Source organism: Periplaneta americana, chromosome 11 (genome assembly GCF_040183065.1).
Source record: "Periplaneta americana isolate PAMFEO1 chromosome 11, P.americana_PAMFEO1_priV1, whole genome shotgun sequence".
Lineage (NCBI taxonomy): Eukaryota > Metazoa > Arthropoda > Insecta > Blattodea > Blattidae > Periplaneta > Periplaneta americana.
This window is the reverse complement of record NC_091127.1, coordinates 11,918,987-11,943,734: the sequence shown is the minus strand read 5'-3', so window position 1 is coordinate 11,943,734 and position 24,748 is coordinate 11,918,987. Positions and strand designations below refer to the sequence as shown.

The 24,748-nt window shown below is 37.3% G+C and overlaps 1 protein-coding gene across 3 annotated transcripts in view; it reads left to right on the top strand.

The window, feature by feature from the left end:
* The window catches only part of LOC138708807 (organic cation transporter protein-like), a 366,346-nt gene that overhangs the window by 298,289 nt on the left and 43,309 nt on the right, over positions 1-24,748 (top strand). For all 3 annotated transcript variants that reach the window (XM_069838997.1, XM_069838998.1, XM_069838999.1), the window contains 3 exons: positions 2,897-3,204; positions 11,404-11,547; positions 24,080-24,183. In XM_069838997.1, the coding sequence (XP_069695098.1) occupies positions 2,897-3,204; positions 11,404-11,547; positions 24,080-24,183 (556 nt within the window). The remainder of the gene's footprint in view (positions 1-2,896; positions 3,205-11,403; positions 11,548-24,079; positions 24,184-24,748) is intronic.

Sequence of the window (24,748 nt, the reverse complement as noted above, 5' to 3'; positions counted from 1 at the left end):
AACCTGGGATTCACCGCTCAACATGTTAACCACGAGACCAACAAGAATGACCGAAAGAGAAGTAAATCCGGGGCTCCCATACAATAGATTCACTGCACGTTGAAGAACCTTACTCCAGAACAACAGGGGTTCATACAGAAGACTTGCGTTTTCCTCATACAAGCTTCCCGATTGGATGACATTCACGATATCGAAACAGGAAAATAAAAAAATAGGTTTCTGATATCTTTGCCAAGGTTCTGAACGCTGATACAATGTCGTTGAAAGTTGAGGAACGGAAATGAGTTAATAGTGGCAGATACCCTGGCTCCGTTATGACAGACACTCACAGCTATATACGTAACCAATCTCTACATCAATTCTACGCTTTTAACTTAAGGGGAGACGATGGCATTTTTTAAAACTTCTTTCTTATTTGGTTTAAAATATTAATTTTTTGTATGTAGAGAGCTCATAGCTGTAGCAACTCAACCAAATATAAATATTTTGAAAGAAATTATTTGGGGGCCCAGATTTGAAAAAAAAATATACCCAATGCAGAATTTTACTAAAACTGATATATCTACACCATTTTTAAAGATATATTGAAACAGTTTTTTTGTAATGTACTTGCAAAAGCATGCTCTACAAACTGTCGTTAACAGAATTTTGATATTAGTCCCTACTTCTGTAAAATAAAAAATTAAAATTTTTATAACACTTTTTTTATTTCCTTTTTTGCAAACAAACGGACGTATTTTTTTAAATGAAATCAAGTAACAAAATTCTGTTACAGAGAAACGTTTCCTAATAGTCTAAAGAATGTGTGTTCTAAATTTCATGCATGTATCTTTAATAGTTCAGAAATTATGTTCATTTTTTGTTTGGCAATGTAGCAAAAAATTAAGTTACCAGAAACCGATCAAAGAGGGTGTATGATTAAAAAATTCATAGCGCAGGAAGTTTATAAAATGGCGTCTCAACATCTGGTAGGGGCACAAATACCCACAAAATGTTATGCAATGCATTCCACACATATTAAAGAGTATTTTAAAGAATAAAATTTTTTTCTGAAAATTTAATTTACCTGAAAGAACAACAAAAGGTGGCGAGTGATATAAAAATCTATAACGCAGGAAGTTTAAAAATGGCGTCTCAACACCCGAAAAGTGCACAAATACCCACAGAATGCCATACTATGTGTTCCACACATACCACAGAGTGTTTTAAACAATTTTTTTTTAATTTACTCATTTTTCACCAAAAAATACCATCCTCTCCCCGAATTTAACTGGTAATCCGAAACAAAATCGAAGTTACTCTTCTTTCCAATAGAAAATAAGCCTTTGAAATTTAATATAATATAATTACAATTCCCCCCATGTTGTATAAACGTAATCTATACTAATAATAAATCTGTAGCCGAAAATTTTCTGGTAATTTTCGATTTTCCAAAAATAATTGGTCCTAACATATATAATTAACCACCCTGAAACCGAAAATAGCTTTTTTGAAATTTTTGTTTGTCTGTCTGTCTGTATGTTTGTTACCTTTTCACGCGATAATGGCTGAACGGATTTCGATGAAAATTGGAATATAAATTAAGTTCGTTGTAACTTAGATTTTAGGCTATATGGCATTCAAAATACATTGTTTAAAAGGGGGGTTATAAGGGGGCCTTAATTAAATGAATCGAAATATCTCGCTTATTGATTTTTGTGAAAAATGTTACATAACACAAGTTTCTTTAAAAATCATTTCCGATAAGTTTCATTCTTTTAAAAATTTTGAGAGGACTGATATTTAATGAGATAAATGAGTTTTAAAATTAAAATAACTGCCCTCTAAGGCCGTGTAATGAAATAAAAAACAAATGACTTCGTCTATAAGGGGCCTTGGAGTACTACAATCGAAAGCTATGAAAGATAGCCTACAGAGAATGTTTCTGTGTTTGTATGAAGTAATATCGGAAGCTAAATTAACCGATTTGTATAATTAATTATTATTTCACCATTGGAAAGTGTAGTTTCTCTAGATGGACATAATGCTATAATGTTATTACAGTAACTTCTGAGTGAATTGAGGACAGGTAAGATTAAAATAGCTTCTTATGCACAGAAAACTTGATAGTCTATTCTGTACATTCGTTTCCTGTATTCTTAAAATAATGTTTATGTACACATTCATTCTAATCCCAGAGAATTAACGAACAACGAGAGTGTATTGATTTAGTACGCAATAATAGTATGTTAGCTTAGCATTCCATTATTTTATAATCCAAATTTTAACTATGCTCAATTGAATCGTGTTAAAATACATAAAATACATATGCATTAAATGCAATGCAAAAAAATTGGGTAATGAGCCAAGCAGATTATGTTGCCCTGTTGTAAAAGTTGTTGCTCCTGAGATTCAAGAGGCCCCACAACAAATTAAAAACTTACTTATCGGAGTACATCCGTTATCAACATACATTTTATATAATATAATATAATATAATATATAATATAATGTAATATAATATAATATAATATAATATAGGGTTAAAATTAAGTTATTACCATAATTCAATGGAAACATATAGCAAGTAAAATAAAGTACTGTATACACATTAAATCTAAATGATGTCAATCTTCATTAAACTATGGTTGCATGTAATAAAAATTAATAAACATGTTAAAGGAATTGTCATTGCACCAAATGAGTGTCTCTGGACCAAAATGATCGCATTTTAATTATTTGGATGCAATTTAAATTAAGTAACATATTAAACGATTTATCCTTCTATCAAACACGAATGTTCCCTGAATCAAACGTCCTATTTTAATTATGTAATTACTTTATATTTATTTCTAACGGGTGCAGCGGAGCGCACGGGTACGGCTAGTAAATAATACTTCTATCTTTATTTCCGCAGTGGCGATGACCAACATGACGTCTGCGGGTGGCATCTCGCCCAAGGAGGAGGCCCTGAAGAACAAGGCTATCGCGGAGCAGCAGGAAGAGGAGGAAGACGACCCGATATCTCAGGCTGTGGGGGAGTTCGGGCGGTGGCAACTGCAGCTCACATTCTTCCTGTCGCTGTTCAACATCCCCTGCACGTGGCACATCTTCGCCCCCACGTTCCAACAGGTGTCCACGGACTTCTGGTGCGCCAGGCCGCCCAACCTCTCCGAGCTCTCCGTGGACGTGTGGAAAAACATGAGCCATACCATCGAGTTCAAGGTGCTGCCACACTTCTTCTGTTTCACTCGCTCGCTATCTTCTTTCTTTCATTAGGCCCGGTGTCTCACGTCCTAAACCGAGAGCTCCCTACTGCTTATAGCCACGCCTCTTAGGTCTACTCGGATCGGCACGGCAGCTGCAGCGTACGGCACGGCAGCATATTACATGTTCTGAAAACATTATCCTATGCCAGTGCAGGGGTTTTTACTCTTTATAGTACTGGATACTCTAATCGTGGTTACCACTATCGCTATTATCTCTGATGACGATTTCCTAAAATGTATGTACACACTTCGTTCAGTTTGGACAATTGCTGAATTGCCATAGAGCAGCATTTCTCAAAGTATGTTCCGGGGTTCCGTGATCCCTATATGATTTTAAATTTTTACTTGGTTACTTAACATTGTATCAACTACTACGTTATTTTGCATCGATGGGACTGATGATAGCGAAATGTTATTTGGCGAGATGAGGTCAGGTATTCGCCAAACATTACATGGCATTCGCCTTACGGTTGGGGAAAACCTCGGAAACAAATCCAACTAGGTAATCAGCTCAAGCGGGAATCGAACCCGTGTCCAAGCGCAACCCTGGATCAATAGGCAAGTGCCTTAGCCAACTGAGCTGCTCCGATGGCTATTTTATATTTAGTGATTACCATAAAAATATGTAAATATTACGAAAATATGAATCAAAAATATAATGAAACCACCGATAATGATAATGATGATGATAATAATAATAATAATAATAATAGTAATCCAATAATATGCCTAATGACAATATGTTTGATGAGCATCTAAAACGGAAAATACCCTTAATAGCCTACTTATCACTTTCATCACTGGATTCTCTGCGTATGTGTTCACTAAAACCAAGTTTTTCCATTCTTGTTTCAGCTTCATTCTCGCTTCCCTATGCGTCCGTCCCATAATTCCTCCCTTTTCTATTCCTTGTTCTTTACACCCTTTTGTGTTTATTCTTCACTTTCTTGTAGCTTTTCATATTCTTCCACTATTTCTTTTCTCTTTCCTTTATTTTGTATTCTCTTCTGCCTTCTCTTGTAATATATTTTCATTCTTTACCTTCTCCTTCATCCCCTCATTTATTCACTTTATTATATACTTACTCACTTGCTGGCTTTTAAGGAACCCGGAGGTTCATTGCCGCCCTCACATAAACCCGCCATCGATCCCTATCCTGCGCAAGATTAATCCAGTCTCTATCATCATATCCCACCTCCCTCAAATCCATTTTAATATTATCCTCCCACCGACGTCTCGGCCTCCCTAAAGGTCTTTTTCCCTCCGGCCTCCCAACTAACACTCTATATGCATTTCTGGATTCGTCCATACGTGCTACATGCCCTGCCCATCTCAAACGTCTAGATTTAATGTTCCTAATTATGTCAGGTGAAGAATACAATGCGTGCAGTTCTGTGTTGTGTAACTTTCTCCATTCTCCTGTAACTTCACCCCTCTTAGCCCCAATTATTTTCCTAAGCACCTTATTCTCAAACACCCTTAACCTATGAGAGTCCAAGTTCACAACCATACAGAACAACCGGTAATATAACTGTTTTATAAATTCTAACTTTCAGATTTTTCGACAGCAGACTGGATGATAAAAGCTTCTCAACCGAATAATAACAGGCATTTCCCATATTTATTCTGTGTTTAATTTCCTCCCGAGTGTCATTTATATTTGTTACTGTTGCTCCCAGATATTTGAACTTCTCCACCTCTTCAAAAGATAAATTTCCAATTTTTATATTTTCATTTCGTACAATATTCTCGTCACGAGACATAATCATATACCGTGTCTTTTCGGGATTTACTTCCAAACCTATCCCTTTACTTGCTTCCAGTAAAATTTCCTTGTTTTCCCTAATCGTTTGTGGATTTTCTCCTGACATATTCACGTCATCCGCATAGACTTTATTACATACATGTTACAAATTTTGTTTTCTTTCCTTCTTCAACCTCTTCTAACTTATTTTATATCATGTCTTTCTTCACCCCATTATGCTTTCTTGACTTAAATAATTTTCCATAATTTTTCCTTTTTTTTCATGTCAATCTTACGTTTCAGCCCCCTTTTCTTTTTCATTTCTCCTTTTACTTTCCATTTATTTTTATTACTATTGTTCTATCCTTTTACTCTCCATTTTATTATTCTTTCTTACACAAAATTCTTTTTTTCTTTATTTTTTCCATTCATCGATCCACCTACCTACTTTTACTCACTTACTTATGTATTTATATTCATTTGCTTAGGCCCCACGATAGATAGCGAAAATTCGGTTTTGCAAACCAGCTATAACGACTATGGGGATCATCGTGCTAACCACACGATGCCTCCATTCTGGTTGAATGATTGTCTACCTCTGCTTCGGCATGAGGACGTGAAGCCAGCAGCCGGCCCTTCATGGTCTGTAGTGCCACGGATTTACTTTTTTTTTTACTTAGGCCCTATTTCTTTCTTTATTTATTACATTATTTCTTTATTTCATTATTTATTAATTTATTTATTTAGTTAGTTTTTATTCATTCACTCATTTATTCATTTCTTTACTTTTTATTTATTTATTTATTTATTTATGTATTTATTTCTTCCTTTATTTCTTCATGTATTTATTAACTTATTTATTTATTTATTTATTTTCTTTATTTATTTAATTATTATTTATTTACAATGCACTTACCACACTTGTATCGCAATAGTAATATGCGTTACAAGAGCGGTATGTTGAAGTTTTCATGTTCGAGGAAAAGTTTGAAAAAGCGAAACATAGTTGAGCTTTTTTAATTTCCGAGAATTGAAAGAAAACATACCGCTCGTGTATCGTACATTATTTTGTGCGAAGATCGTTTATTACATACCTGAAAGAGGAATTTCTAATTAGTTGCAATGAAATCTCCATCTTGGTTTCTTTGCAAATTTTCAAAACAAAAATATCTGTCTTCAACATTGTTGCTTTAAAATGTTTTCTGTGTTTACTATACTCCAGCAGGCCGTAATACACGTCTGTCTTTTTTTCCCCCAGTCTATGAGGAGTCTGGAATCTTGTTGATTTTTTCACGGCTTCCTTAATGTTACTTGCATCACGAATGCAGTAACTTTAGTGGAGTTGTGGAGTTTACTTAATTTTTGCAAATATTTAAAAACAATAATTAACAGTGCAATTTAGGTGAAATTGCAATGGTAAGTTTCCAATTTATAATTATTACTATGTTGAACGTCTCTAAAAATAATATGTTAAAAGCCTAAAGCAGTAAAATCAATATGTCACTTAAGCGGTAAGAAGAGGGAAATTGTTATGTGTGTTAGATTGGGAATATTGAATGTGGAATTTTAGACTTTCCGCGGATTGGTTTTGTGCGGAAACCAAGCAAATATGCACGATCTCGCACAATAAACTACTATAATACTGATTAATTAGAATTGTATTAGGCCTAACACTACTTACATTCACTTGTTATTTCCACGTGTATGTTTATTTGTGTCGTTTGTATTAATCTTAATAAACGCGATTTTTCTTTGTTTTCTGAGACGTAAAAAAGGTTCTTGGAAGTTTTGCTGCAATATTCTAAATTGAAAGATAAAAATCTTCGCATATAGGGATTAATTGGTGCAATATTTCATAATTAATAGTTTCACTGTGTGATACACATATTTATAAAAACACGATTCCAGTTTTCCTCGTTTTAATGTGTGACTTCCTAGTAAGTAGGCTCTTTCATGTGCGCCATAAGGACTTGCCTGACCCGACCAAGGCGAAATTGTAAATAATGAAGCAATTTTCATCTACACGATAACACGAAGTTAATTTGCACGCAGCTGGCTTCCCAGGCACTCGCACTGACATGGGGTTAGGTACTTGGAAACCTAGCGCTGTGGGCAAGCGATGTCCACGGATGGGAGGACCCAAACCGCTTCAACTGTTAATAGCGGCAAATCAAGCTTCTGGAAACAACTTGTTAATTACAATGACTTCTTGTTAAAACAAACGTCAGCAAAAGTACAATACTGCCGGCAATTATTTCAGCGTCTCTCCTCTTCTAATTTCTCGTCCTACGCTTACTCTCCCTCCCCCCCATTCTTCTCCACTTTCGCCGGTTTAGTCTACCATCTCTTCTTCTCTTCTCATTTCCATTTATCTTCGTCAATCTTCCTTGCTCTTCATCCTCTTTGGTCCCTTTACCTCCTTTCCCTTCTTCTCCAATATTTATTTTCTTTTTCTCTTCTTTTTCCTGCTTCCTCTTTTGTACTACATTCTATTTCTTATTTTCCATTTTAACATCTTCTTCCACAGTTATATTACCATTCAAATGACATGAAATTAAACCGACCTGACAAATAGCGACGTAAGTATTGCAGTACATTGAAGACCTGTTCTATGTCGGAGTTTAAAATCGCACGCAAGTTTAATACGGCAACCTAACCTCGAGGAATATTATCTTAAAATCTCTGTTGCGAATGTATAAACAATATTTCTGCGAAGTCAGTAAAGGCCCCAGTAATAGTTAATTTCGGTTATAAACTGTTTTATGGTCTGGTCTGTGTCTCAGCTGTTTGAACGTGATTCCCCTAATCAGGCCGGCGTTCTATTTATAGTCCCGCAGCATCTCTAGCATTATACTAAACCGACGTAAAGCAGAGCTAGTACTTTAACAGACTTCTATGCCACACAAATTCTAATTTACACCTCAAGTTTTAAAACAGAACTATATACAGGGTGATTCACAAGGAATTACCGCCACTTACAGAGCTTATTTCTGAAGACATTCTGAGCAAAAAACTGTCATATAAACATGTGTTCTATTTTCAATATTTTCAGAGTTACACTAATTTGAAGTTGTTAAAAAATACCCTCTTCTTTAGTTTTAAGCATGAAAGAATGTTACAAATAGAGAATGAACTATAGTAGGACCTCTATTATCCATGGTAATGAAGGGGATGGATCGAACGGTTAATCGAAAAAAATCGGATAATCCGTACCACAATAGTACATTATGCAACGAGCCTATAATGGCAGTAATTAAGACGCGAGTATGTTTACGAAACGAGCGCAAGCGAGTTTCATAATTTTCATACGAGCGTCTTAATTGCCATTATAGGCAAGTTTCATACGACTTTTTATGCTCGACCATATTTCTAACTTGAAATTATTAATAAGTATTCATGTTATGGTTATCTAAGTAAAGAGCGGAACTGACCTACTAAATTGTGACATGTGCGCAGACGTGAAAGTATTGATTTTTTCCCGAGGGACGAATGTCATTGACCTTGATATAATCTAGAGAATAACATGAACATTAATATATATATATATATATATAATTTGAACTGGTAATGGAAATTACGGGAAAACGGCTGGACGGATTTTAATAAATGGCCCCTCATTTTGAAGCTTGGAACCCAAAGTTTTTCGAAAAAATAGTAGTTTTCAGTGAAATGTCAATTTTCCTACATAATTTTCCTATTTTCTAAAATCCATCTGTCGTCAGTTTTGAGAACTAGCTAATTGCATTCAGGAGAAGCGAAGCGAGCATCAAGTCAGCCGTGTTGCATTTCAGAATAAAACAAAACACACACTACAGTAAACAATATTACACGAAGGCCATGATCTGCAAGAATGCTGACATATTTAGAGCTCAAATTAAATTGGTAATTAAAAACTTAACTTACTAAAAATAATTTACAGGTTCGATCCTGTGGTGTGTAATTTTCTGGGTACAGCTGTGTATTGGATATTAAAAACTACAAAACTTGAGGTGGTTTGATGACATTATTACTATTAGAAATGAAATATTATTGTAGTTAATGCCGTGATGTGACTATTTTTCATTAATTATACATATTAATGCTATATTGATGATATGAAAGTGAAACGTTTTGGGGTTATATAAGTAGATGTAGAGAATAACTTAAATTAGACTTTGATTTCTATATTTTACTGAGTGTCGGCAATATAGTATATGTAGTATACGTTACTGAAAGCTATAAAACTTACGTAAGATAATAATATTATTAAAAATCAAATATTTTTATAGTTATTACTCAAGTGGAGTTGGGTCTTTTTCATATATTTAATGGCGGTGTGTTGTAGATATTTATAAACGTGGTTCTCTTCAGTATTGGCTCGAGAGAGAGTATCTTTCATTATTATGGAAGCAAATAACTTTCAGAATGTCTGGTATTCCTCACTGAAAATAAATCTGAAAAATGTTTATTTGAACGTCTAATGAACTTAGTTTGAAGCATTTGCTGCACAAGCCACTAGTATTGATGTAACCTGTAAATTGATTTAGAATTGAAAAACGAGATGACAAATTGAATTTATTTGAATATTATTTACAATTAACGCTAATTATTATAGTAACAGAACATAACCTTCTGCGACAGTATTGGATTTCCAGCCTCCGTGACGTTTTGCTAATTGTCTTTCGATTGCATATCCGAGAATAATCGATACTTGCGGTTTTATAATGGTACAATGGTGATTTCTCATTGGCTGAACAACTGAACTATAATGAATAGGTGTACTAAAGAAAAAAAAATATTTTTTAACAACTTCAAATTAGTGTAATTCTGAAAATATTGAGAACAGGATTCATGTTTATACGACATTTTTTGCTCATGTTTTCACAAATATGCTCAGTAAGTAGCGATAACTCCCCGTAAATCACCTGTATATCTCAAAATATCGAACTAGGAACTGTTATTTCATAACCAATCGTTTATCAACATCGATTGTGTTTACGTTCCTCTAAAGCAACTAAAACGATAGTATAGAAATTCAGTGAGCAGAGCATGGATTTCCCTTCCATAAGAAAGATAGGCTACTTAACCCTTAAATTCGCAAAATATCCTATAGGATACAACAGGTTAATAGGCTATATGCTATAATTTTAATAGCACAATAGAAAAAAAAATGGTAGGAAAATTAAAATTTCACAATACAAGAATATTGTACACCATATAAAATATGGACATTACGATAGTTGTTTTCTTTACAGTCCGACCCAGTTTAATAAACTAGTGTGAGAAATGAAATCTTGCCAATTTAAGGGTTATCGTCTTACGTTCTCGCAAAATTTCGACGTGTTTGTTAGAAATGTAAACAATCATGTTTAACAGGAACATAAATATTACTTACTAACTTACTTACTTGCTTCCTTACGGCTTTTAAGGAACCTGGAGGTTCAGTGCCGCCCTCACATAAGATCGCCATCGGTCCCTATCCTGAGCAAGATTAATCTAGTCTCTACCATCATACCCCACCTCCCTCAAATCCATTTTTTATCCTCCCATCTACGTCTTTGTATCCCGAAAGGTCTTTTTCCCTCTCATCACATATTATGTTAATGAACAATAAAAAAAATATTATTATTATTATTATTATTATTATTATTATTATTATTATTATTATGAAAATGGAAATATAAAAATTGGAAATTTATCTTTTGAAGAGGTGGAGAAGTTCAAATATCTTGCAGCAACAGTAATAAATATAAATGATACTCGGGAGGAAATTAAACACAGAATAAATATGGAAAATGCCTGTTATTAATCGGTTGAGAAGCTTTTATCATCCAGTCTGCTGTCAAAAAATCTGAAAGTTAGAATTTATAAAACAGTTATAGCCTATTACCGGTTGTTCTTTATGGTTATGAAACTTGGACTCTCACTTTGAGAGAGGAACATAGGTTAAGGGTGTTTGAGAATAAGGTGCTTAGGAAAATATTTGGGGTTAAGAGGGATGAAGTTACAGGAGAATGGAGAAAGTTACACAACACAGAACTGCACGCATTGTATTTTTCACCTGACATAATTAGGAACATTAAATCCAGACGTTTGAGATGGACATGGCATGTAGCACGTACTGTATGGGCGAATCCAGAAATGCATATAGAGTGTTAGTTGGGAGGCCGGAGGAAAAAGGACCTTTAGGGAGGCCGAGACGTAGATGGGAAGATAATATTAAAATGGATTTGAGGGAGGTGGAATATGATGATAGAGAATGGATTAATCTTGTTCAGGATAGGGACCAATGGCGAGCTTATGTGAGGGCGGCAATGAACCTCCGGGTTCCTTAAAAGCCATTTGTAAGCAAGTAAGTAAGTAAGCAAGTATTATTATTATTATTATTATTATTATTATTATTATTATTATTATTACTTTTTATGTTCGCAGGATGGCAAAGACAGCTACAACCCCTGTTACATATGGGACCTGGATTACACGAATCCGTCGACTTTCGGAAGCAACAATGACACCAGACAGTGCACTCAGTGGGAATTCAACAGCAGCGTATTCGGAGAAACCATTACAGGCAAGGTACGTGCAGAGAGGAACTCAGTGTTATCATAAATCTCAAGTTACCAAATTTTAAAAATTTACACTTCAATTCCTGCGGTATTGCAAGCTTTATCAAGGCAATCCATTGTCCTTGCCATCATTTCATCGTTTGTCTTATTTTCAACACCATCCCTTTCAATGGTGCAAAATGAAGTGGAAAATTGCTTAAGCTTATCGTATTCTCACGATAGCAGGTCTCCAAATTGGTTTCATACCCTAGGGTTTTAGTAACAGTGAGCAAAAACCATTGGCGGCTGGTAGTTTGAAAATATGGTGGCGCACAATGGATATCGAAGAGGAGTTAAACATACTTTACTTTAAAGTTCAAAACCGTGTATACCTGAGGGCGTATACATATAAGGCTTATTTATATGCAATTAATAAGTAAAATGACTAAATACAAGCATACCTATTTATACAGAAAGTCCAAAAGTGGAAGGGGTCGTGGGCGGAGCTCTCTATATTGCGATTTACCCTCATGAAAAACATTTGAGTACAGAATCGTCATCAGAATGCTACCAAGTACCAAGTGCATCATTTTCGTTCATAAAATTCAAATGCAGCTTTCGTAGGCTGTCGGGAGATATCAGCACTTATTGTCAGAACGACAACTCTTACAACTTTGAAGCAAAACACAAGCTCCTTTATGTATTGTGCCGTTTGTGTGCATGCAGATTGAGAAAGTAATGTGCGAAATATGCGACTGTTCGTTGCACAAGCTGAATGAATACATTTTTCATGCTTATTACTTCGGACAAATGTCTAGTTGAAACAGATACTTTCCCAGTGAATTTAGTTTCTTCTGCACTGACGTTGGTGTCCATGTCAGGGAGTGCGACAAACCGTTCTCAATGAGGAAAGCAGTAGACCACGCCTCTAACCCCCTGTCCCCGCATTAGCCGAACATCTCTATAACTACCTTTCATAGGTTTTCAACATCTTTGCAAACCAAGAGGCTTGAAGGCTCCTGCAGACGTACAAAACAAAACGCCAGCTGCAGATAGTCATGAATGAAATTGTAAAATATATATATATATATTTAATAGTAACAAAGCCGGGAGATTAGGAACATTACTGGGGGTGTACAAACCTGCAACCCCCTTGAGAAGCCGCCACTGGCAAAAACAGTAGCACTATGTAACCTGACGTGACTGTAAAAATACTGTACTCCAACCACGAGAAAGTCTCCAGGGAATGAGACGCAGCGGGGTGATGCTGTGAATGAATGTTGATGTCATAAGATGTCATAAGGTCACACACGTGGGTACACGCATCTCCATTGGCTATCTCTCAAAGCACAAACGATAACACTGATATACACATTTTTATACTACCCTAGTTACAAAATTAGATCACGGTTAATTTGCTAGTCTTTTAATCTCTCCATACAGGAAATAACATATGCAGGAGAACGCATGTTTTTTTTAAACTGACGTTATAACGGTAATATTATAGTCCCGTCGCTCTTATTTCCGGCAGCCAATCACTTGCAGGTCGGCTACATTTAAACGTGTGCGTCTTGTGATTCGCTGATGAAGATAAAGAAGGCTCGATAAATACTTAATATAATGCCCGCCATTTTGGCTCTTTCGTTGGCGTTCGCAGAAAGCACACGAGGACGTTATTTGCCGCCCAATTATTTGCTGAATTACAGTGCGTTTGATTTATTATCATAGGAGCTACGACATGATAATGTTTAACGGTGTGGCAAATAGATCCCTCGTCCGGAAGCTCGGCAACGGAAGAACAAAAATGGCGAACGATACTACTTACCTAGACTTTATAGAGCCTTCACTTTCTATGACGTAAGCAAAGAGGAGGAGTCACGCCGGGAATAACAGCGTCGCGACTATATCTATCTACTTCGCTCCAATAGATGACGCAATAGTAAGCACATTCCTTGCACGGTTTATCTCCTGGTTGGAGAACAGTAACTGGACTTGATACCGACACCTGAATCATCAGGTTTGTTACATTACATTGCAGTAGCGCCGCGGTTAAGGCGTTGCGGGTTCGATGGGGTCATGGATGTTCTCCGTTGATCTAATCTTCCCGGCCGCATTATGACCCTGGCGTTTACTCAGTCTCTATCAGAAATGAGTACCAAGGGTATTTCCTTGGATGTAAAGGCAGCAAGCACGAATAACTGACATCCTTACTGATTCTAATGCCGATTTTCTAGAAAATATGGGAGCATTAACTTCCTTATTCCATAATTTCTTCTTCTTCCCCGATGTCATCATCACTATCACTGTCATCATCGTTATCATCACGTAATATCAACAACACTAACCTCTAAACTTCACAAACGTCGTCTAATAAGTAATAAAGATCCTTGCAAAGTCCTGGACTGACCACTCGTTCAGAGAGTCCCATGGATGTGGAGTATATAGGTCGAGGAAATCTTAAAGGAGGCCAAGGTCATTGGGAAGGCGGAAGGAAGAGGTCAGGCCGTGGGACACCGCAGGAACTGCCGACTGCAACGACATCTTGACGGGGCTGCTGCAGATTCCTAACGTGCCTGCGCAATCTAATTACCAGATTCTCTTCACACAAAAGATCACACTGGTTACAAATCAATCATCTTTCTTATTTTTTATTTAATTTGGCTGCAGGTGAATTCTTCTCAGTATTTTCTTTAATCTTACCTCTTACTAGTTACAATGTCTTTCACTGTTGTTCAAACGGTAGCCTATGCGGCTAAAATTCCAACATCTGATTTACGACAGAAAAATTCAGGTTCTTTCTCTTTGCTGGGGCCTGGAAGTATATCTTTTAACCCAGTCTCTAAGGTATAAAATAAATAATAGTCGCAAAAATGCACAAATGAAAAATTATACAGGGACATCATTTTATTTTTACTTCAATTTTTATTGTACCTCAGTTTTTCAATGTACTTCACTCCCACCCCTTCTACTAATGAAGTTCAACCGTCCTCCACACAGATCCAAGACCGCATATACAGTCATAGTAGCCTTACCATCACAGTACGTTCCAAAAATATGTTCGCGTTTTCTAATGACGAAAGAGCTTTCAATATGGGCAGGGCATAGTTGCGCCCCACGGTCAAATACGATGCAGCACATAAAAAAGGGTCCCTGTTTTGTGGGCATAGTTGCGCTCCGTTCCCATCAGGTAGAGAAAAGGGCATGGCATAGTTGCGCCCCGATGAAATAGGAGAGAAAAAGACACTACGGGAACTCGAGCCTCGTAATCAACCAACCTTATTGATTTCTTATGCGATTTAATATTTATTAAAATGAACACCATAAAGTTGGGAGTACTTTATTAACTGTTTTTCTACTGTTTATGCAGTGATTATCAATAATCTACCGTTAAAATGAACACCATGAAGTTGGCAGTTCTTTATTAAATGACATAATTATTCAAATGAGTGAGCCGTTGGAATATGGGACCTTAGCAGTCTTGACATTTTATTAATAATTTTCACACCGTCTGTCGCGTATAGTGAAGTTAATTTAAAATGAATGTTAAGTTTAGTGAAAAGGGTAAAGAGTTAATAATTCACAATGCTTCTAAGTTTCAATTTTCGAAACCCTGTACCGTACGGTTAAGATATCGATGTACAAACAAAAAATGCGGTTCATGTATTGTGTGTGATCGATAAAAAACCGTTATTTTAAATAGCAAAATTGATCATATGCTAGGCCTATCTGATTTCAATGCAGCTATCACTATAATATTTTTAAGTAATTTGTTTATATTATGACAATCACTTTCGTGTGTACTATGCCCATCGGGGCGCAACTATGCCATGTCCATTCTGCTACCTGATTCCTTCGGGGCGCAACTATGCCATGTCCCTTCTGCTACCTGATTTCTTCGGGGCGCAACTATGCCATGTCCATTCTGCTACCTGATTCCTTCGGGGCGCAACTATGCCATGTCCATTCTGCTACCTGATTTCTTCGGGGCGCAACTATGCCATGTCCATTCTGCTACCTGATTTCTTCGGGGCGCAACTATGCCATGTCCATTCTGCTACCTGATTCCTTCGGGGCGCAACTATGCCATGTCCATTCTGCTACCTGATTTCTTCGGGGCGCAACTATGCCATGTCCATTCTGCTACCTGATTTCTTCGGGGCGCAACTATGCCATGTCCATTCTGCTACCTGATTTCTTCGGGGCGCAACTATGCCATGTCCATCCTGCTACCTGATTTCTTCGGGGCGCAACTATGCCATGTCCATTCTGCTACCTGATTTCTTCGGGGCGCAACTATGCCATGTCCATTCTGCTACCTGATTCCTTCGGGGCGCAACTATGCCATGTCCATTCTGCTACCTGATTTCTTCGGGGAGCAACTATGCCATGTCCATTCTGCTACCTGATTTCTTCGGGGCGCAACTATGCCATGTCCATTCTGCTACCTGATTTCTTCAGGGCGCAACTATGCCATGTCCATCCTGCTACCTGATTTCTTCGGGGCGCAACTATGCCATGTCCATTCTGCTACCTGATTTCTTCGGGGCGCAACTATGCCATGTCCATTCTGCTACCTGATTCCTTCGGGGCGCAACTATGCCATGTCCATTCTGCTACCTGATTTCTTCGGGGCGCAACTAAGCTATGTCCCTTCTGCTACTTGGTTTCTTCGGGGCGCAACTATGCCATGTCCATTCTGCTACCTGATTTCTTCGGGGCGCAACTATGCTATGTCCCTTCTGCTACTTGGTTTCTTCGGGGCACAATTATGCCATGCCTAGGCCTCCCAATTGACCGCGGGGCGCAACTATGCCATACCGTCTTCACACTCCCTGTTGTTCAAGCGATAGCCTGTTCGGCTAAAAATCCAACGTCTGATTTACGACAGAAAAATTCAGATTCTTTCCCTTTGGTGGGGTCTGGAAGTATATCCTTTTACCTATTTTGCCTCAAGGATCTGTTGGTGAAACTAGCGCACAGATAGTTTTGGTATTTTCGGAAGTGAAAATAGATTAATTTATAAGAGATTTTTTTTCTAGAGATGGATTTTAAAAGTTAAGGATTTTGTAGATATATACAGCGTGTCTCGCTTAGAGGGCTCGAGAAATAAGTGCTAATTTAAAGTATAAATAATGGTTTCATAACATAACTTTTTATACAACTTGACGTAAAACCTCTCCGAGTTTCGGAGAATAGTCAGTGCAACTCGATTCATGCGCCTCGAGCTTCCCTGAAGACATCCAAATGTACTCAAACTTCTGCCAAGTGCCCCATAACATTTGTGGAGTGGTTAACGCAGCTCCATTTATTTTGTATTGTCTGTTTTTCCAAAGTGTCAACTGCACCACGTTGGTACACAACATTCGTCATACAGCCCCAGAAAAAGGTCAATGGGCGTCAAGTCGGGTGACCTATGTGGCCAGGCAAGGGTTCTCCTTTTCCGACCAACCTATTGGGAAAGTTTGCATTCAAGAAGCCACGCACTGCTCCATAGTAATGGGGTGGAGCCCCATGTTGCTGGAAAACCGATTCTGGGGGGGAATTGATCAACAACAAAAGTTCTGCACATGTCTAGATACACATTCCCTTTGATTGTCGCCTCGATGAAGGAGAATGGTCCAATGACGGAATGTTCTACTGAATGGCGCCAGGCTTGTTTCCACGATAAATGTTAGTGCGCATGCGCATGAACATGCAACTGTTTTTAAACCATTGGTGCATAAACTTGGACAGTTTCTGCATTTTGTCAGACGTAAATCACAACGATATCTTCATCTGATTTTAAATGGTGAGCATTATTTATCGATCCCTCTAAGCGTGACACGCTGTATTTTGAGAAAGGAAAATTGTTCGAAAATGTAGTAAATTCCTTTTGTAATGAGAGGTGCGTCGTAATGGAGGTGGAAATGTTGCGGTTTGTAGTGAAAGAAAGAAGCGATATAAAAGACAGTATACGACGTAATGTGAAGAACGCAAACATGTATTAATGAAATAAGCACTCAAAAATAGTGAAACAGGAAATAATCATGAAAAAAACACACAGTTTCCGTAATATAACTTCGTATGTACATCCGCCATTACACTAGCTTTTTACAGACCAGTACTGACAACATCAGTAAACAAAAAATCGCATTTGCACAGCTCTTTAAAATCCTGCACTAAATCCCTGTCGTCTTCATATTCACATAAACTGCCGGGATAAAGGACTTAGACATCTTCTAACCTAACCTAAACAACAATAATAATAATAATAATAATAATAATAATAATAATAATAATAATAATAATAATAATAATTGTCTTCCCTTGAAGATTTCGATAATACATCTACTGACATTTTAGTAAAAGGTACAGGAAGGCGGACAGCAAAAAGGGCATATTATTAGACAATTTTGAGTAGCCTATATGCAAGGCATACCAAAAGCCTAAACTAACCTAATCTAACCTGTCACTGATTCGTATATTTTCAAGGCATAACAAAAACATAAACTAATGTAACCTAACTTTTCATAGATTCGTATATTCAAGGCATACCAAAGCCTAAAGTAACCTAACTTAACCTGTGACAGATTCGTATATGCAATGCATATAAAAGGCGCTACCTTGATATTGATTCATTTAATTCATAGTGTTCTGAACAAGGGCAGGTCTTTCACTGCAAACCCAGCATTCTCCAGTCTTTCCTATTTCCTGCCTTCATCTTAGACTCCTCATATGCTCCACATATCTTAATTTCGTCTATCATCTGATATCTTCTGCTCAGAACTCTTTTCCCGTTCACCATTCCTTCCAGTGCATCCTTCAGTAGGCAGTTTCTTCTCAGCAAGTGACCCAACAAATTCCTTTTTCTCTTTCTGATCAGTTTCAGCATCATTCTTTCTTCACCCACTTTTTCCAACACAATTTCATTTCTTATTCTGTCTGTCCACTTCACACACTCCATTCTTCTCCATATCCACATTTCAAATGCTTCTGTTCGCTTCACTTCATTTCGTCGTAATGTCCACGTTTCTGCCCCATGTTTCAACTACGAGGTTATTTAGTGTCGATGGAATTGATAATAGCGAGATGATATTTGGCGAGATGAGGCCGAGGATTCGCCATAGATTACCTGACATTTGCTTTATAGTTAGAAAAAACCTCGGGAAAACCCAACCAGGTAATCAGTCCAAGTGGGAATCGAACCCGCGCCCGAGCGCAACTCTAGATTGGCAGGCAAGCGCCTTAGCCGCCTAAGCTACGCCGTTGGCTCCCATACAATGCTACACTCCACACAAAGCATTTCACTAGTCTCTTCCTTAGTTATCTTGATATTAACACACACAAAAAATTCGAGTGCACACTAGCGTGAGTGTACACTAGAGTGAAACTTTCGTAATGTCACCAAAGTTATGTTGGTATGACTGAGGAAAGAGCTGTAAAACAGTTGAAGGTGTATAAACGGAGTACGAAGGGAACTACCTCTGCGCTAGCTTAGCCGGTTTGTCTTACATAAATCAAGCGACTGCAGCATGCTGATTACATAAGCAGAAGTTATGATACTAGCGAATGATTATCAGTGGCGTAGCATGAAATTTTGAGCAGGGGAAGCTAACCCAAGTTGTCTTTCATGCAATATGAGAAAACGTATTACAAAAATACAGTCTTAAAATAAATAGTAGTCAATTTCAAGTCAGCAGTCGAAGATTGGTTGGAACATCGTAAGTAACACCAATAAGGCATGACCTCAAATGATACGTAGTAAAATATGATTTCACGGTTTACACATATCTCTTAACAAAGCTAAAGTTTCTCTGTATATTTTATATTTTATGTTACAATCATTAGCAAAAAAATAAATAAATAAATAGACACGTATACGTATAACATCAGCTCACTCCCTGTCATACTTAGAGAAATCACAATATTAGTATCATTACGTAAGTATGCGTCTGTCTTTTGGTTGTGTCCTTCATTGACAGCAAGGGAGTCGGTCATTTGTTTTTTAAATCACACTTTTGTTCGTAAGTCAGTCTTGATAATACAATTGTCCTAAAAATTCAAGTAAATTAGTGTCAGGAACTGTTATTTCGCTCATTATTTATTATATCAGCCACAATGCACACTAACACTTCAACTGAACACAACTGACGAAAAGGGATAACTCGGAAACTACTTATTTTAAATGTTAAAGCTAGCTTCTTGCGAGCCTTGCGACTAGGATAGTTTAGTTAGAAAGGGATGGAAAATCTGCGGGGTGGATTACACAGAAGAAACCAGTTTGCTTTGAAGCTGGTGTGTGCAGGCTTCTTGTTTACTGCTGCATCACAAATCATCCTGAGCTGCCGCATCACAATATTTAACGCGTAAATATAAATTCTATTAAAATTAATAAATAATTTTCTCCATAAACTGCAGGTTTATTATGAAATTAATATTAAATGGGGAAGCTAAGCTTTTCAGCTTACATTGACGCTACGCCACTGATGATTATTAGGTATTCGCTCAAAGTCATGTAAGAATTAAGGCCTAACAGGCCAAATTCCCTAATCTATGGTGATGATGGTAATGATGATGATGAATTACGAGTGAAGTTTTTCTTTTTCTCGCGTTATGTGTATAGCTGAACATAACGATCTACCATTTTCGATTTAGTTCTTTCCTTTCTCTTTTTCTTCTCATTATACAGAGTGGAAGTGAAATAACCTTGAAGATTGAAAGGAACGATAGGGTGCACGTAAATGAGTAGAAAACCTATATTACGTTTTGTGATTAAATGCACGGTTAATTAGAAAAAATAAGATGTAAGTTTTAGCAGTCCGGCAACATCGCCGTTAACACACTCTTCTCGTGATACAGATGTAAGAGGTCAACGAACTCTGTGTGTCTCGCTAGATGAGCTGTTCTCTGACGCTGTGTTGTAACCATCTCGCACCGTGCAGTGGCTTGAAATGAGAGATTTTTCAAATTAAATTTACACGAAAACCGTCCAAGCTATTGAAATACGGTGCAGGGATAAATTATTCTTTATTAGATTTCCTATCGATATGCATAAAAATGACGATCCTACTCGCAATAGTTACTGAATAAGAGGTTGTTAAATATTTGAGGAGAAAAAAAACATTTCTTTTCCTGAAAAAAGCTATTAACTTTCCACTAATATGATATTACAGTTTTTTTGTTAGCCTGCATTATAATATGAGCTATTTTCTCTGAAAATCTCCAAGGTTATTTCACTCCCACCTTGTACGAAATATAGAGGAAGCACTGCTTTCTTCTGTTATAGTAAAGTAAAAGTAAATCCATGCCGCTACAGCCCATGAAGGGCCAAGACCGATCAGCCGGCTGCTGGCCTCACGTCCACATGCCGAAGTAGAGGTGGACGATCATCCAACCAGAATGGAGGTATTGTGTGGTTAGCACGATGATCCTCCCAGCCGTTATAGCTGGTTTGCGAAACCGGATTTTCGCTACCTATCGTAGCTCTCCAAGTGCATCACGATGCTGGTGGGTACCGATTCTATACACTGGCCGAAATTTCATGAGAAAATTTCTTCCCCCATGAGGATTCGAACGAGCGCGCATTCCGTAACGCGAGTCCTAGTCTTTCTTCTGTTATACTCAATTTATTTTGTCCATTTTCATTAAATTCCCTTCTTGTCTGATTTATTTTTTATCCTTTTATTAGATTCTCTTCTTGTCTATTTTCCTTCTACTTCCTCGTTATCATATTGTATTTGATCACTTCGTCCTCTTCATTAGTTTGATTCATTTATTCATTATTTCATTCATTCACTCACATTTCATTTTTTGCTTCTCTTTCTTTCTTACTTTCTTTCTTTCTTTCTTTCTTTCTTTCTTTCTTTCTTCAAATCTTTCTCACTTAATTTATATCTTTATTTTTCTCCATTCCTTTGTTTCTTCCAACTCTTTCCTTAATGTTCTTCTGCTCCGTTCATATCTTTTTCTTCCTCCAATTTCCTTTAATTTAATTATTTCTCAAACTCCCTTACATTCAAATTATTTCTGTCCTCTTCTGCAATTTATTTTCCTCTGTTTACTTCTCACACCGTACGTGTACGAACCTCTGATCTGAGCACCGTTTCCTGTCACAAGGTCAATGCAACAGTTTAGTACAAATCATTTTCTGGGTCAATGATGACGCTGCTCTCTCCGTCTAGCGCGGCAGTGAACTTTTGGACATAGCGAAGGTCGCACCAGTCGGTGAATGGCGGCTTTATGTCTGAACGACCGACACAACACGGTCTATTTTAACTCTGGGTGTGTGTCCAATGCTTTCCCACACTGAACCGAATAATTCACATTTCACTCCGGAATTCACGATGTTACATTATCCAAAAACGTTCGCTAAAGGGAATTCACGACGTTACATTATCCAAAAACGTTCGCTAAAGGGAATTCACGACGTTACATTATCCAAAAACGTTCGCTAAAGGGAATTCACGACGTTACATTATCCAAAAACGTTCGCTAAACGGAATTCACGACGTTACATTATCCAAAAACGTTCGCTAAAGGGAATTCACGACGTTACATTATCCAAAAACGTTCGCTAAAGGGAATTCACGACGTTACATTATCCAAAAACGTTCGCTAAAGGGAATTCACGACGTTACATTATCCAAAAACGTTCGCTAAAGGGAATTTACGACGTTACATTATCCAAAAACGTTCGCTAAAGGGAATTCACGACGTTACATTATCCAAAAACGTTCGCTAAAGGGAATTTACGACGTTACATTATCCAAAAACGTTCGCTAAAGGGAATTCACGACGTTACATTATCCAAAAACATTCGCTAAAGTGATAGCCTAACAATTTTTTTTCCTTAAGGGGTTAGGTACAGCTTACAGCTGTAAAATTTTGGAAATATTCAACATTTTTTTTTTCCTCCATTACTGTATCTTGTACAATAATGAAACTCAGCATGTGTAAAACACTGTCCTTCTGCTATAAGAAAAAATATTTTTACGATTTAAAAAAAAACTCGTTTACATTTTTTAAATTCATTTCACTATGCAGTGATGAAGCGTTTCTCAAATAACTCAAAAACTACTCAACATTCTGTGGTGAAGTGTAAATCGTAAAAAGTAGAAAAATCGTCGTTTCTCGACCTAGAAAAGAGTCTTTGATATAAACGTTAATAAAATCTACAAATTCGAACCGATTGTGCTAATTCTTTCAGAAAGTGTATAATATGCGCTATTAAATAGAATTCTATCGCTCGTTTCTATTTTCCACTCAAACAACATTTTTCTAAAAATTTAGATTTTGCGAGATTTTAAGCATTGTATTTATGCATGTCATATCTACAAAATGATGCAAGATCACTTCTCTGCCTTTGATAGATTGTCGGATTAAAAATAAATTCATTAAAAAAATGGTCAAATATCAGTATTTTCTTCTAACACAAAATAAAAAAAAATATTTATTAAGAAATGTAATTAAAAGAGAATAATATTATAAACATGAGTTTCAGCAATGAAATAAAAGAGAGAGAACATGAAAAAGTTAACAAGTTTATGAGTTATGAGGAAAACGCTTCATCACTGCACAGTAAACTATCACCATTTTGAACTTTTAAAAAATACCCCTTACGTAGTGCTATTTGAAAAATTGATGACGTCACGTGTATCTTGTACCATAATGTAGTTACATGCACCAAATCTCTACACTCATGTTAGCCCCTCGTTCTAACATAACTCTCAAAAACAAAAATTCCAATACCTATCCAAACAAAAAAATTATAATAGGCGCACAGTATAAATGGGACACTCTGTATAGTAGTTATTAGTCAGAAATTTACACACGACTTACGAACGAGCTATTCGCTGTGTAAGTATAAGACAGTTGAACGTCTGTATAAGAGTTTGTATTAGTAAGATCGCACAAATGTGACTTCTTATGCAGAGAGATTTGAATTGGGTTTACGATCGATAAAGTAACGATTTGGCTATTAGCAACAGTAAACCTAATGTGTAATAATTTACTTTGAATATATTTCCCTTTGATGCACTGAACTTAATATGCACTTTTTTTACTTTGTTATTTAACGACGCTGTATCAACTACGAGGTTATTTAGCGTCGATAGAATTTGTTATAGTGAGATTATATTTGGCAAGATTAGGCCGAGGATTCGCCATAGATTACCTGACATTTTCCTTATGATTGGGGAAAACCTCGTAAAAACCCCAACCAGGTAATCAGCTCAAGCGGGAATCAAACCCGTGCCCGAGCGCAACTCCGGATCGGCAGGCAAGTGCCTTAGCCGACAGAGCTACGCCGGAGGCTAATATGCTTTTAAAAACATTAATTTAATTTAATTACAATACTAAAAATAGTTACGATTCTGTGTTAAAATGTTTATGCACGGAAGATTACGCAGGCACAACATATTCAGTAAACAACTGATTGTAGCAATAGGGATCTAGGGTATTTGTGTTTCAAGTTAAGGCGGCCTTGTCACAGGCCATCCTTGGTTCATAGAAGAGCCTTAGCCTATATGCAAATAAATAACAAGCTTAAGGTTGCTGTGCTGAACGAATGGAATATTTTTTTGCAGTGGCAACTGGTCTGCGATCGAGCCCAGCTCGCCAACGTCGCAGAGATGATGTTCCTGGCCGGAGTCGCTGTAGGAGGCCTGGTTTCCGGAATGGTGTCCGACAGGTACTGTCCCCGACAGACTAGCCCTTTCTAACACTTTCCTCCTTAACAACCGTCATCGAAGCATGTCACCGGCATGAAATAGCATCAGTTGTATAGCATCGTTAATTAATGCAGGAATACAAGTACTGCTCTTCCGGGAAAACCACCTTGTTGGGTCGACTTTCACCACCACAGTATGGGTGTCACTGCAAGCCGTAACCATGACATCAAGTTCCGAAGAAATGCGAAGAGAATTAATTAAGATAAAGGGATTAGCGAATGGGAGGCATGGAGGCAGAGCCCCAAGCTTCCATGGCCTCGGCACTATAAAGGTGACGTAGTTGGCACCACGTTCCGACTGTCTTTACCCCGGGAAAGACGCAGTTACTCAATATGACAGAGGACGAGTTGATCTTGGAACAGTTTTAGAAGCACTGGCAACGAGAAAAATCCCACCATTACCCGACATTGAACCCGGGAGTCGACCTGGTTGGCGAGTTGGTATAGCGCTGGCCTTCTATGCCCAAGATTGCGGGTTCGATCCCGGGCGAGGTTGATGGCATTTAAGTGTGCTTAAATGCGACAG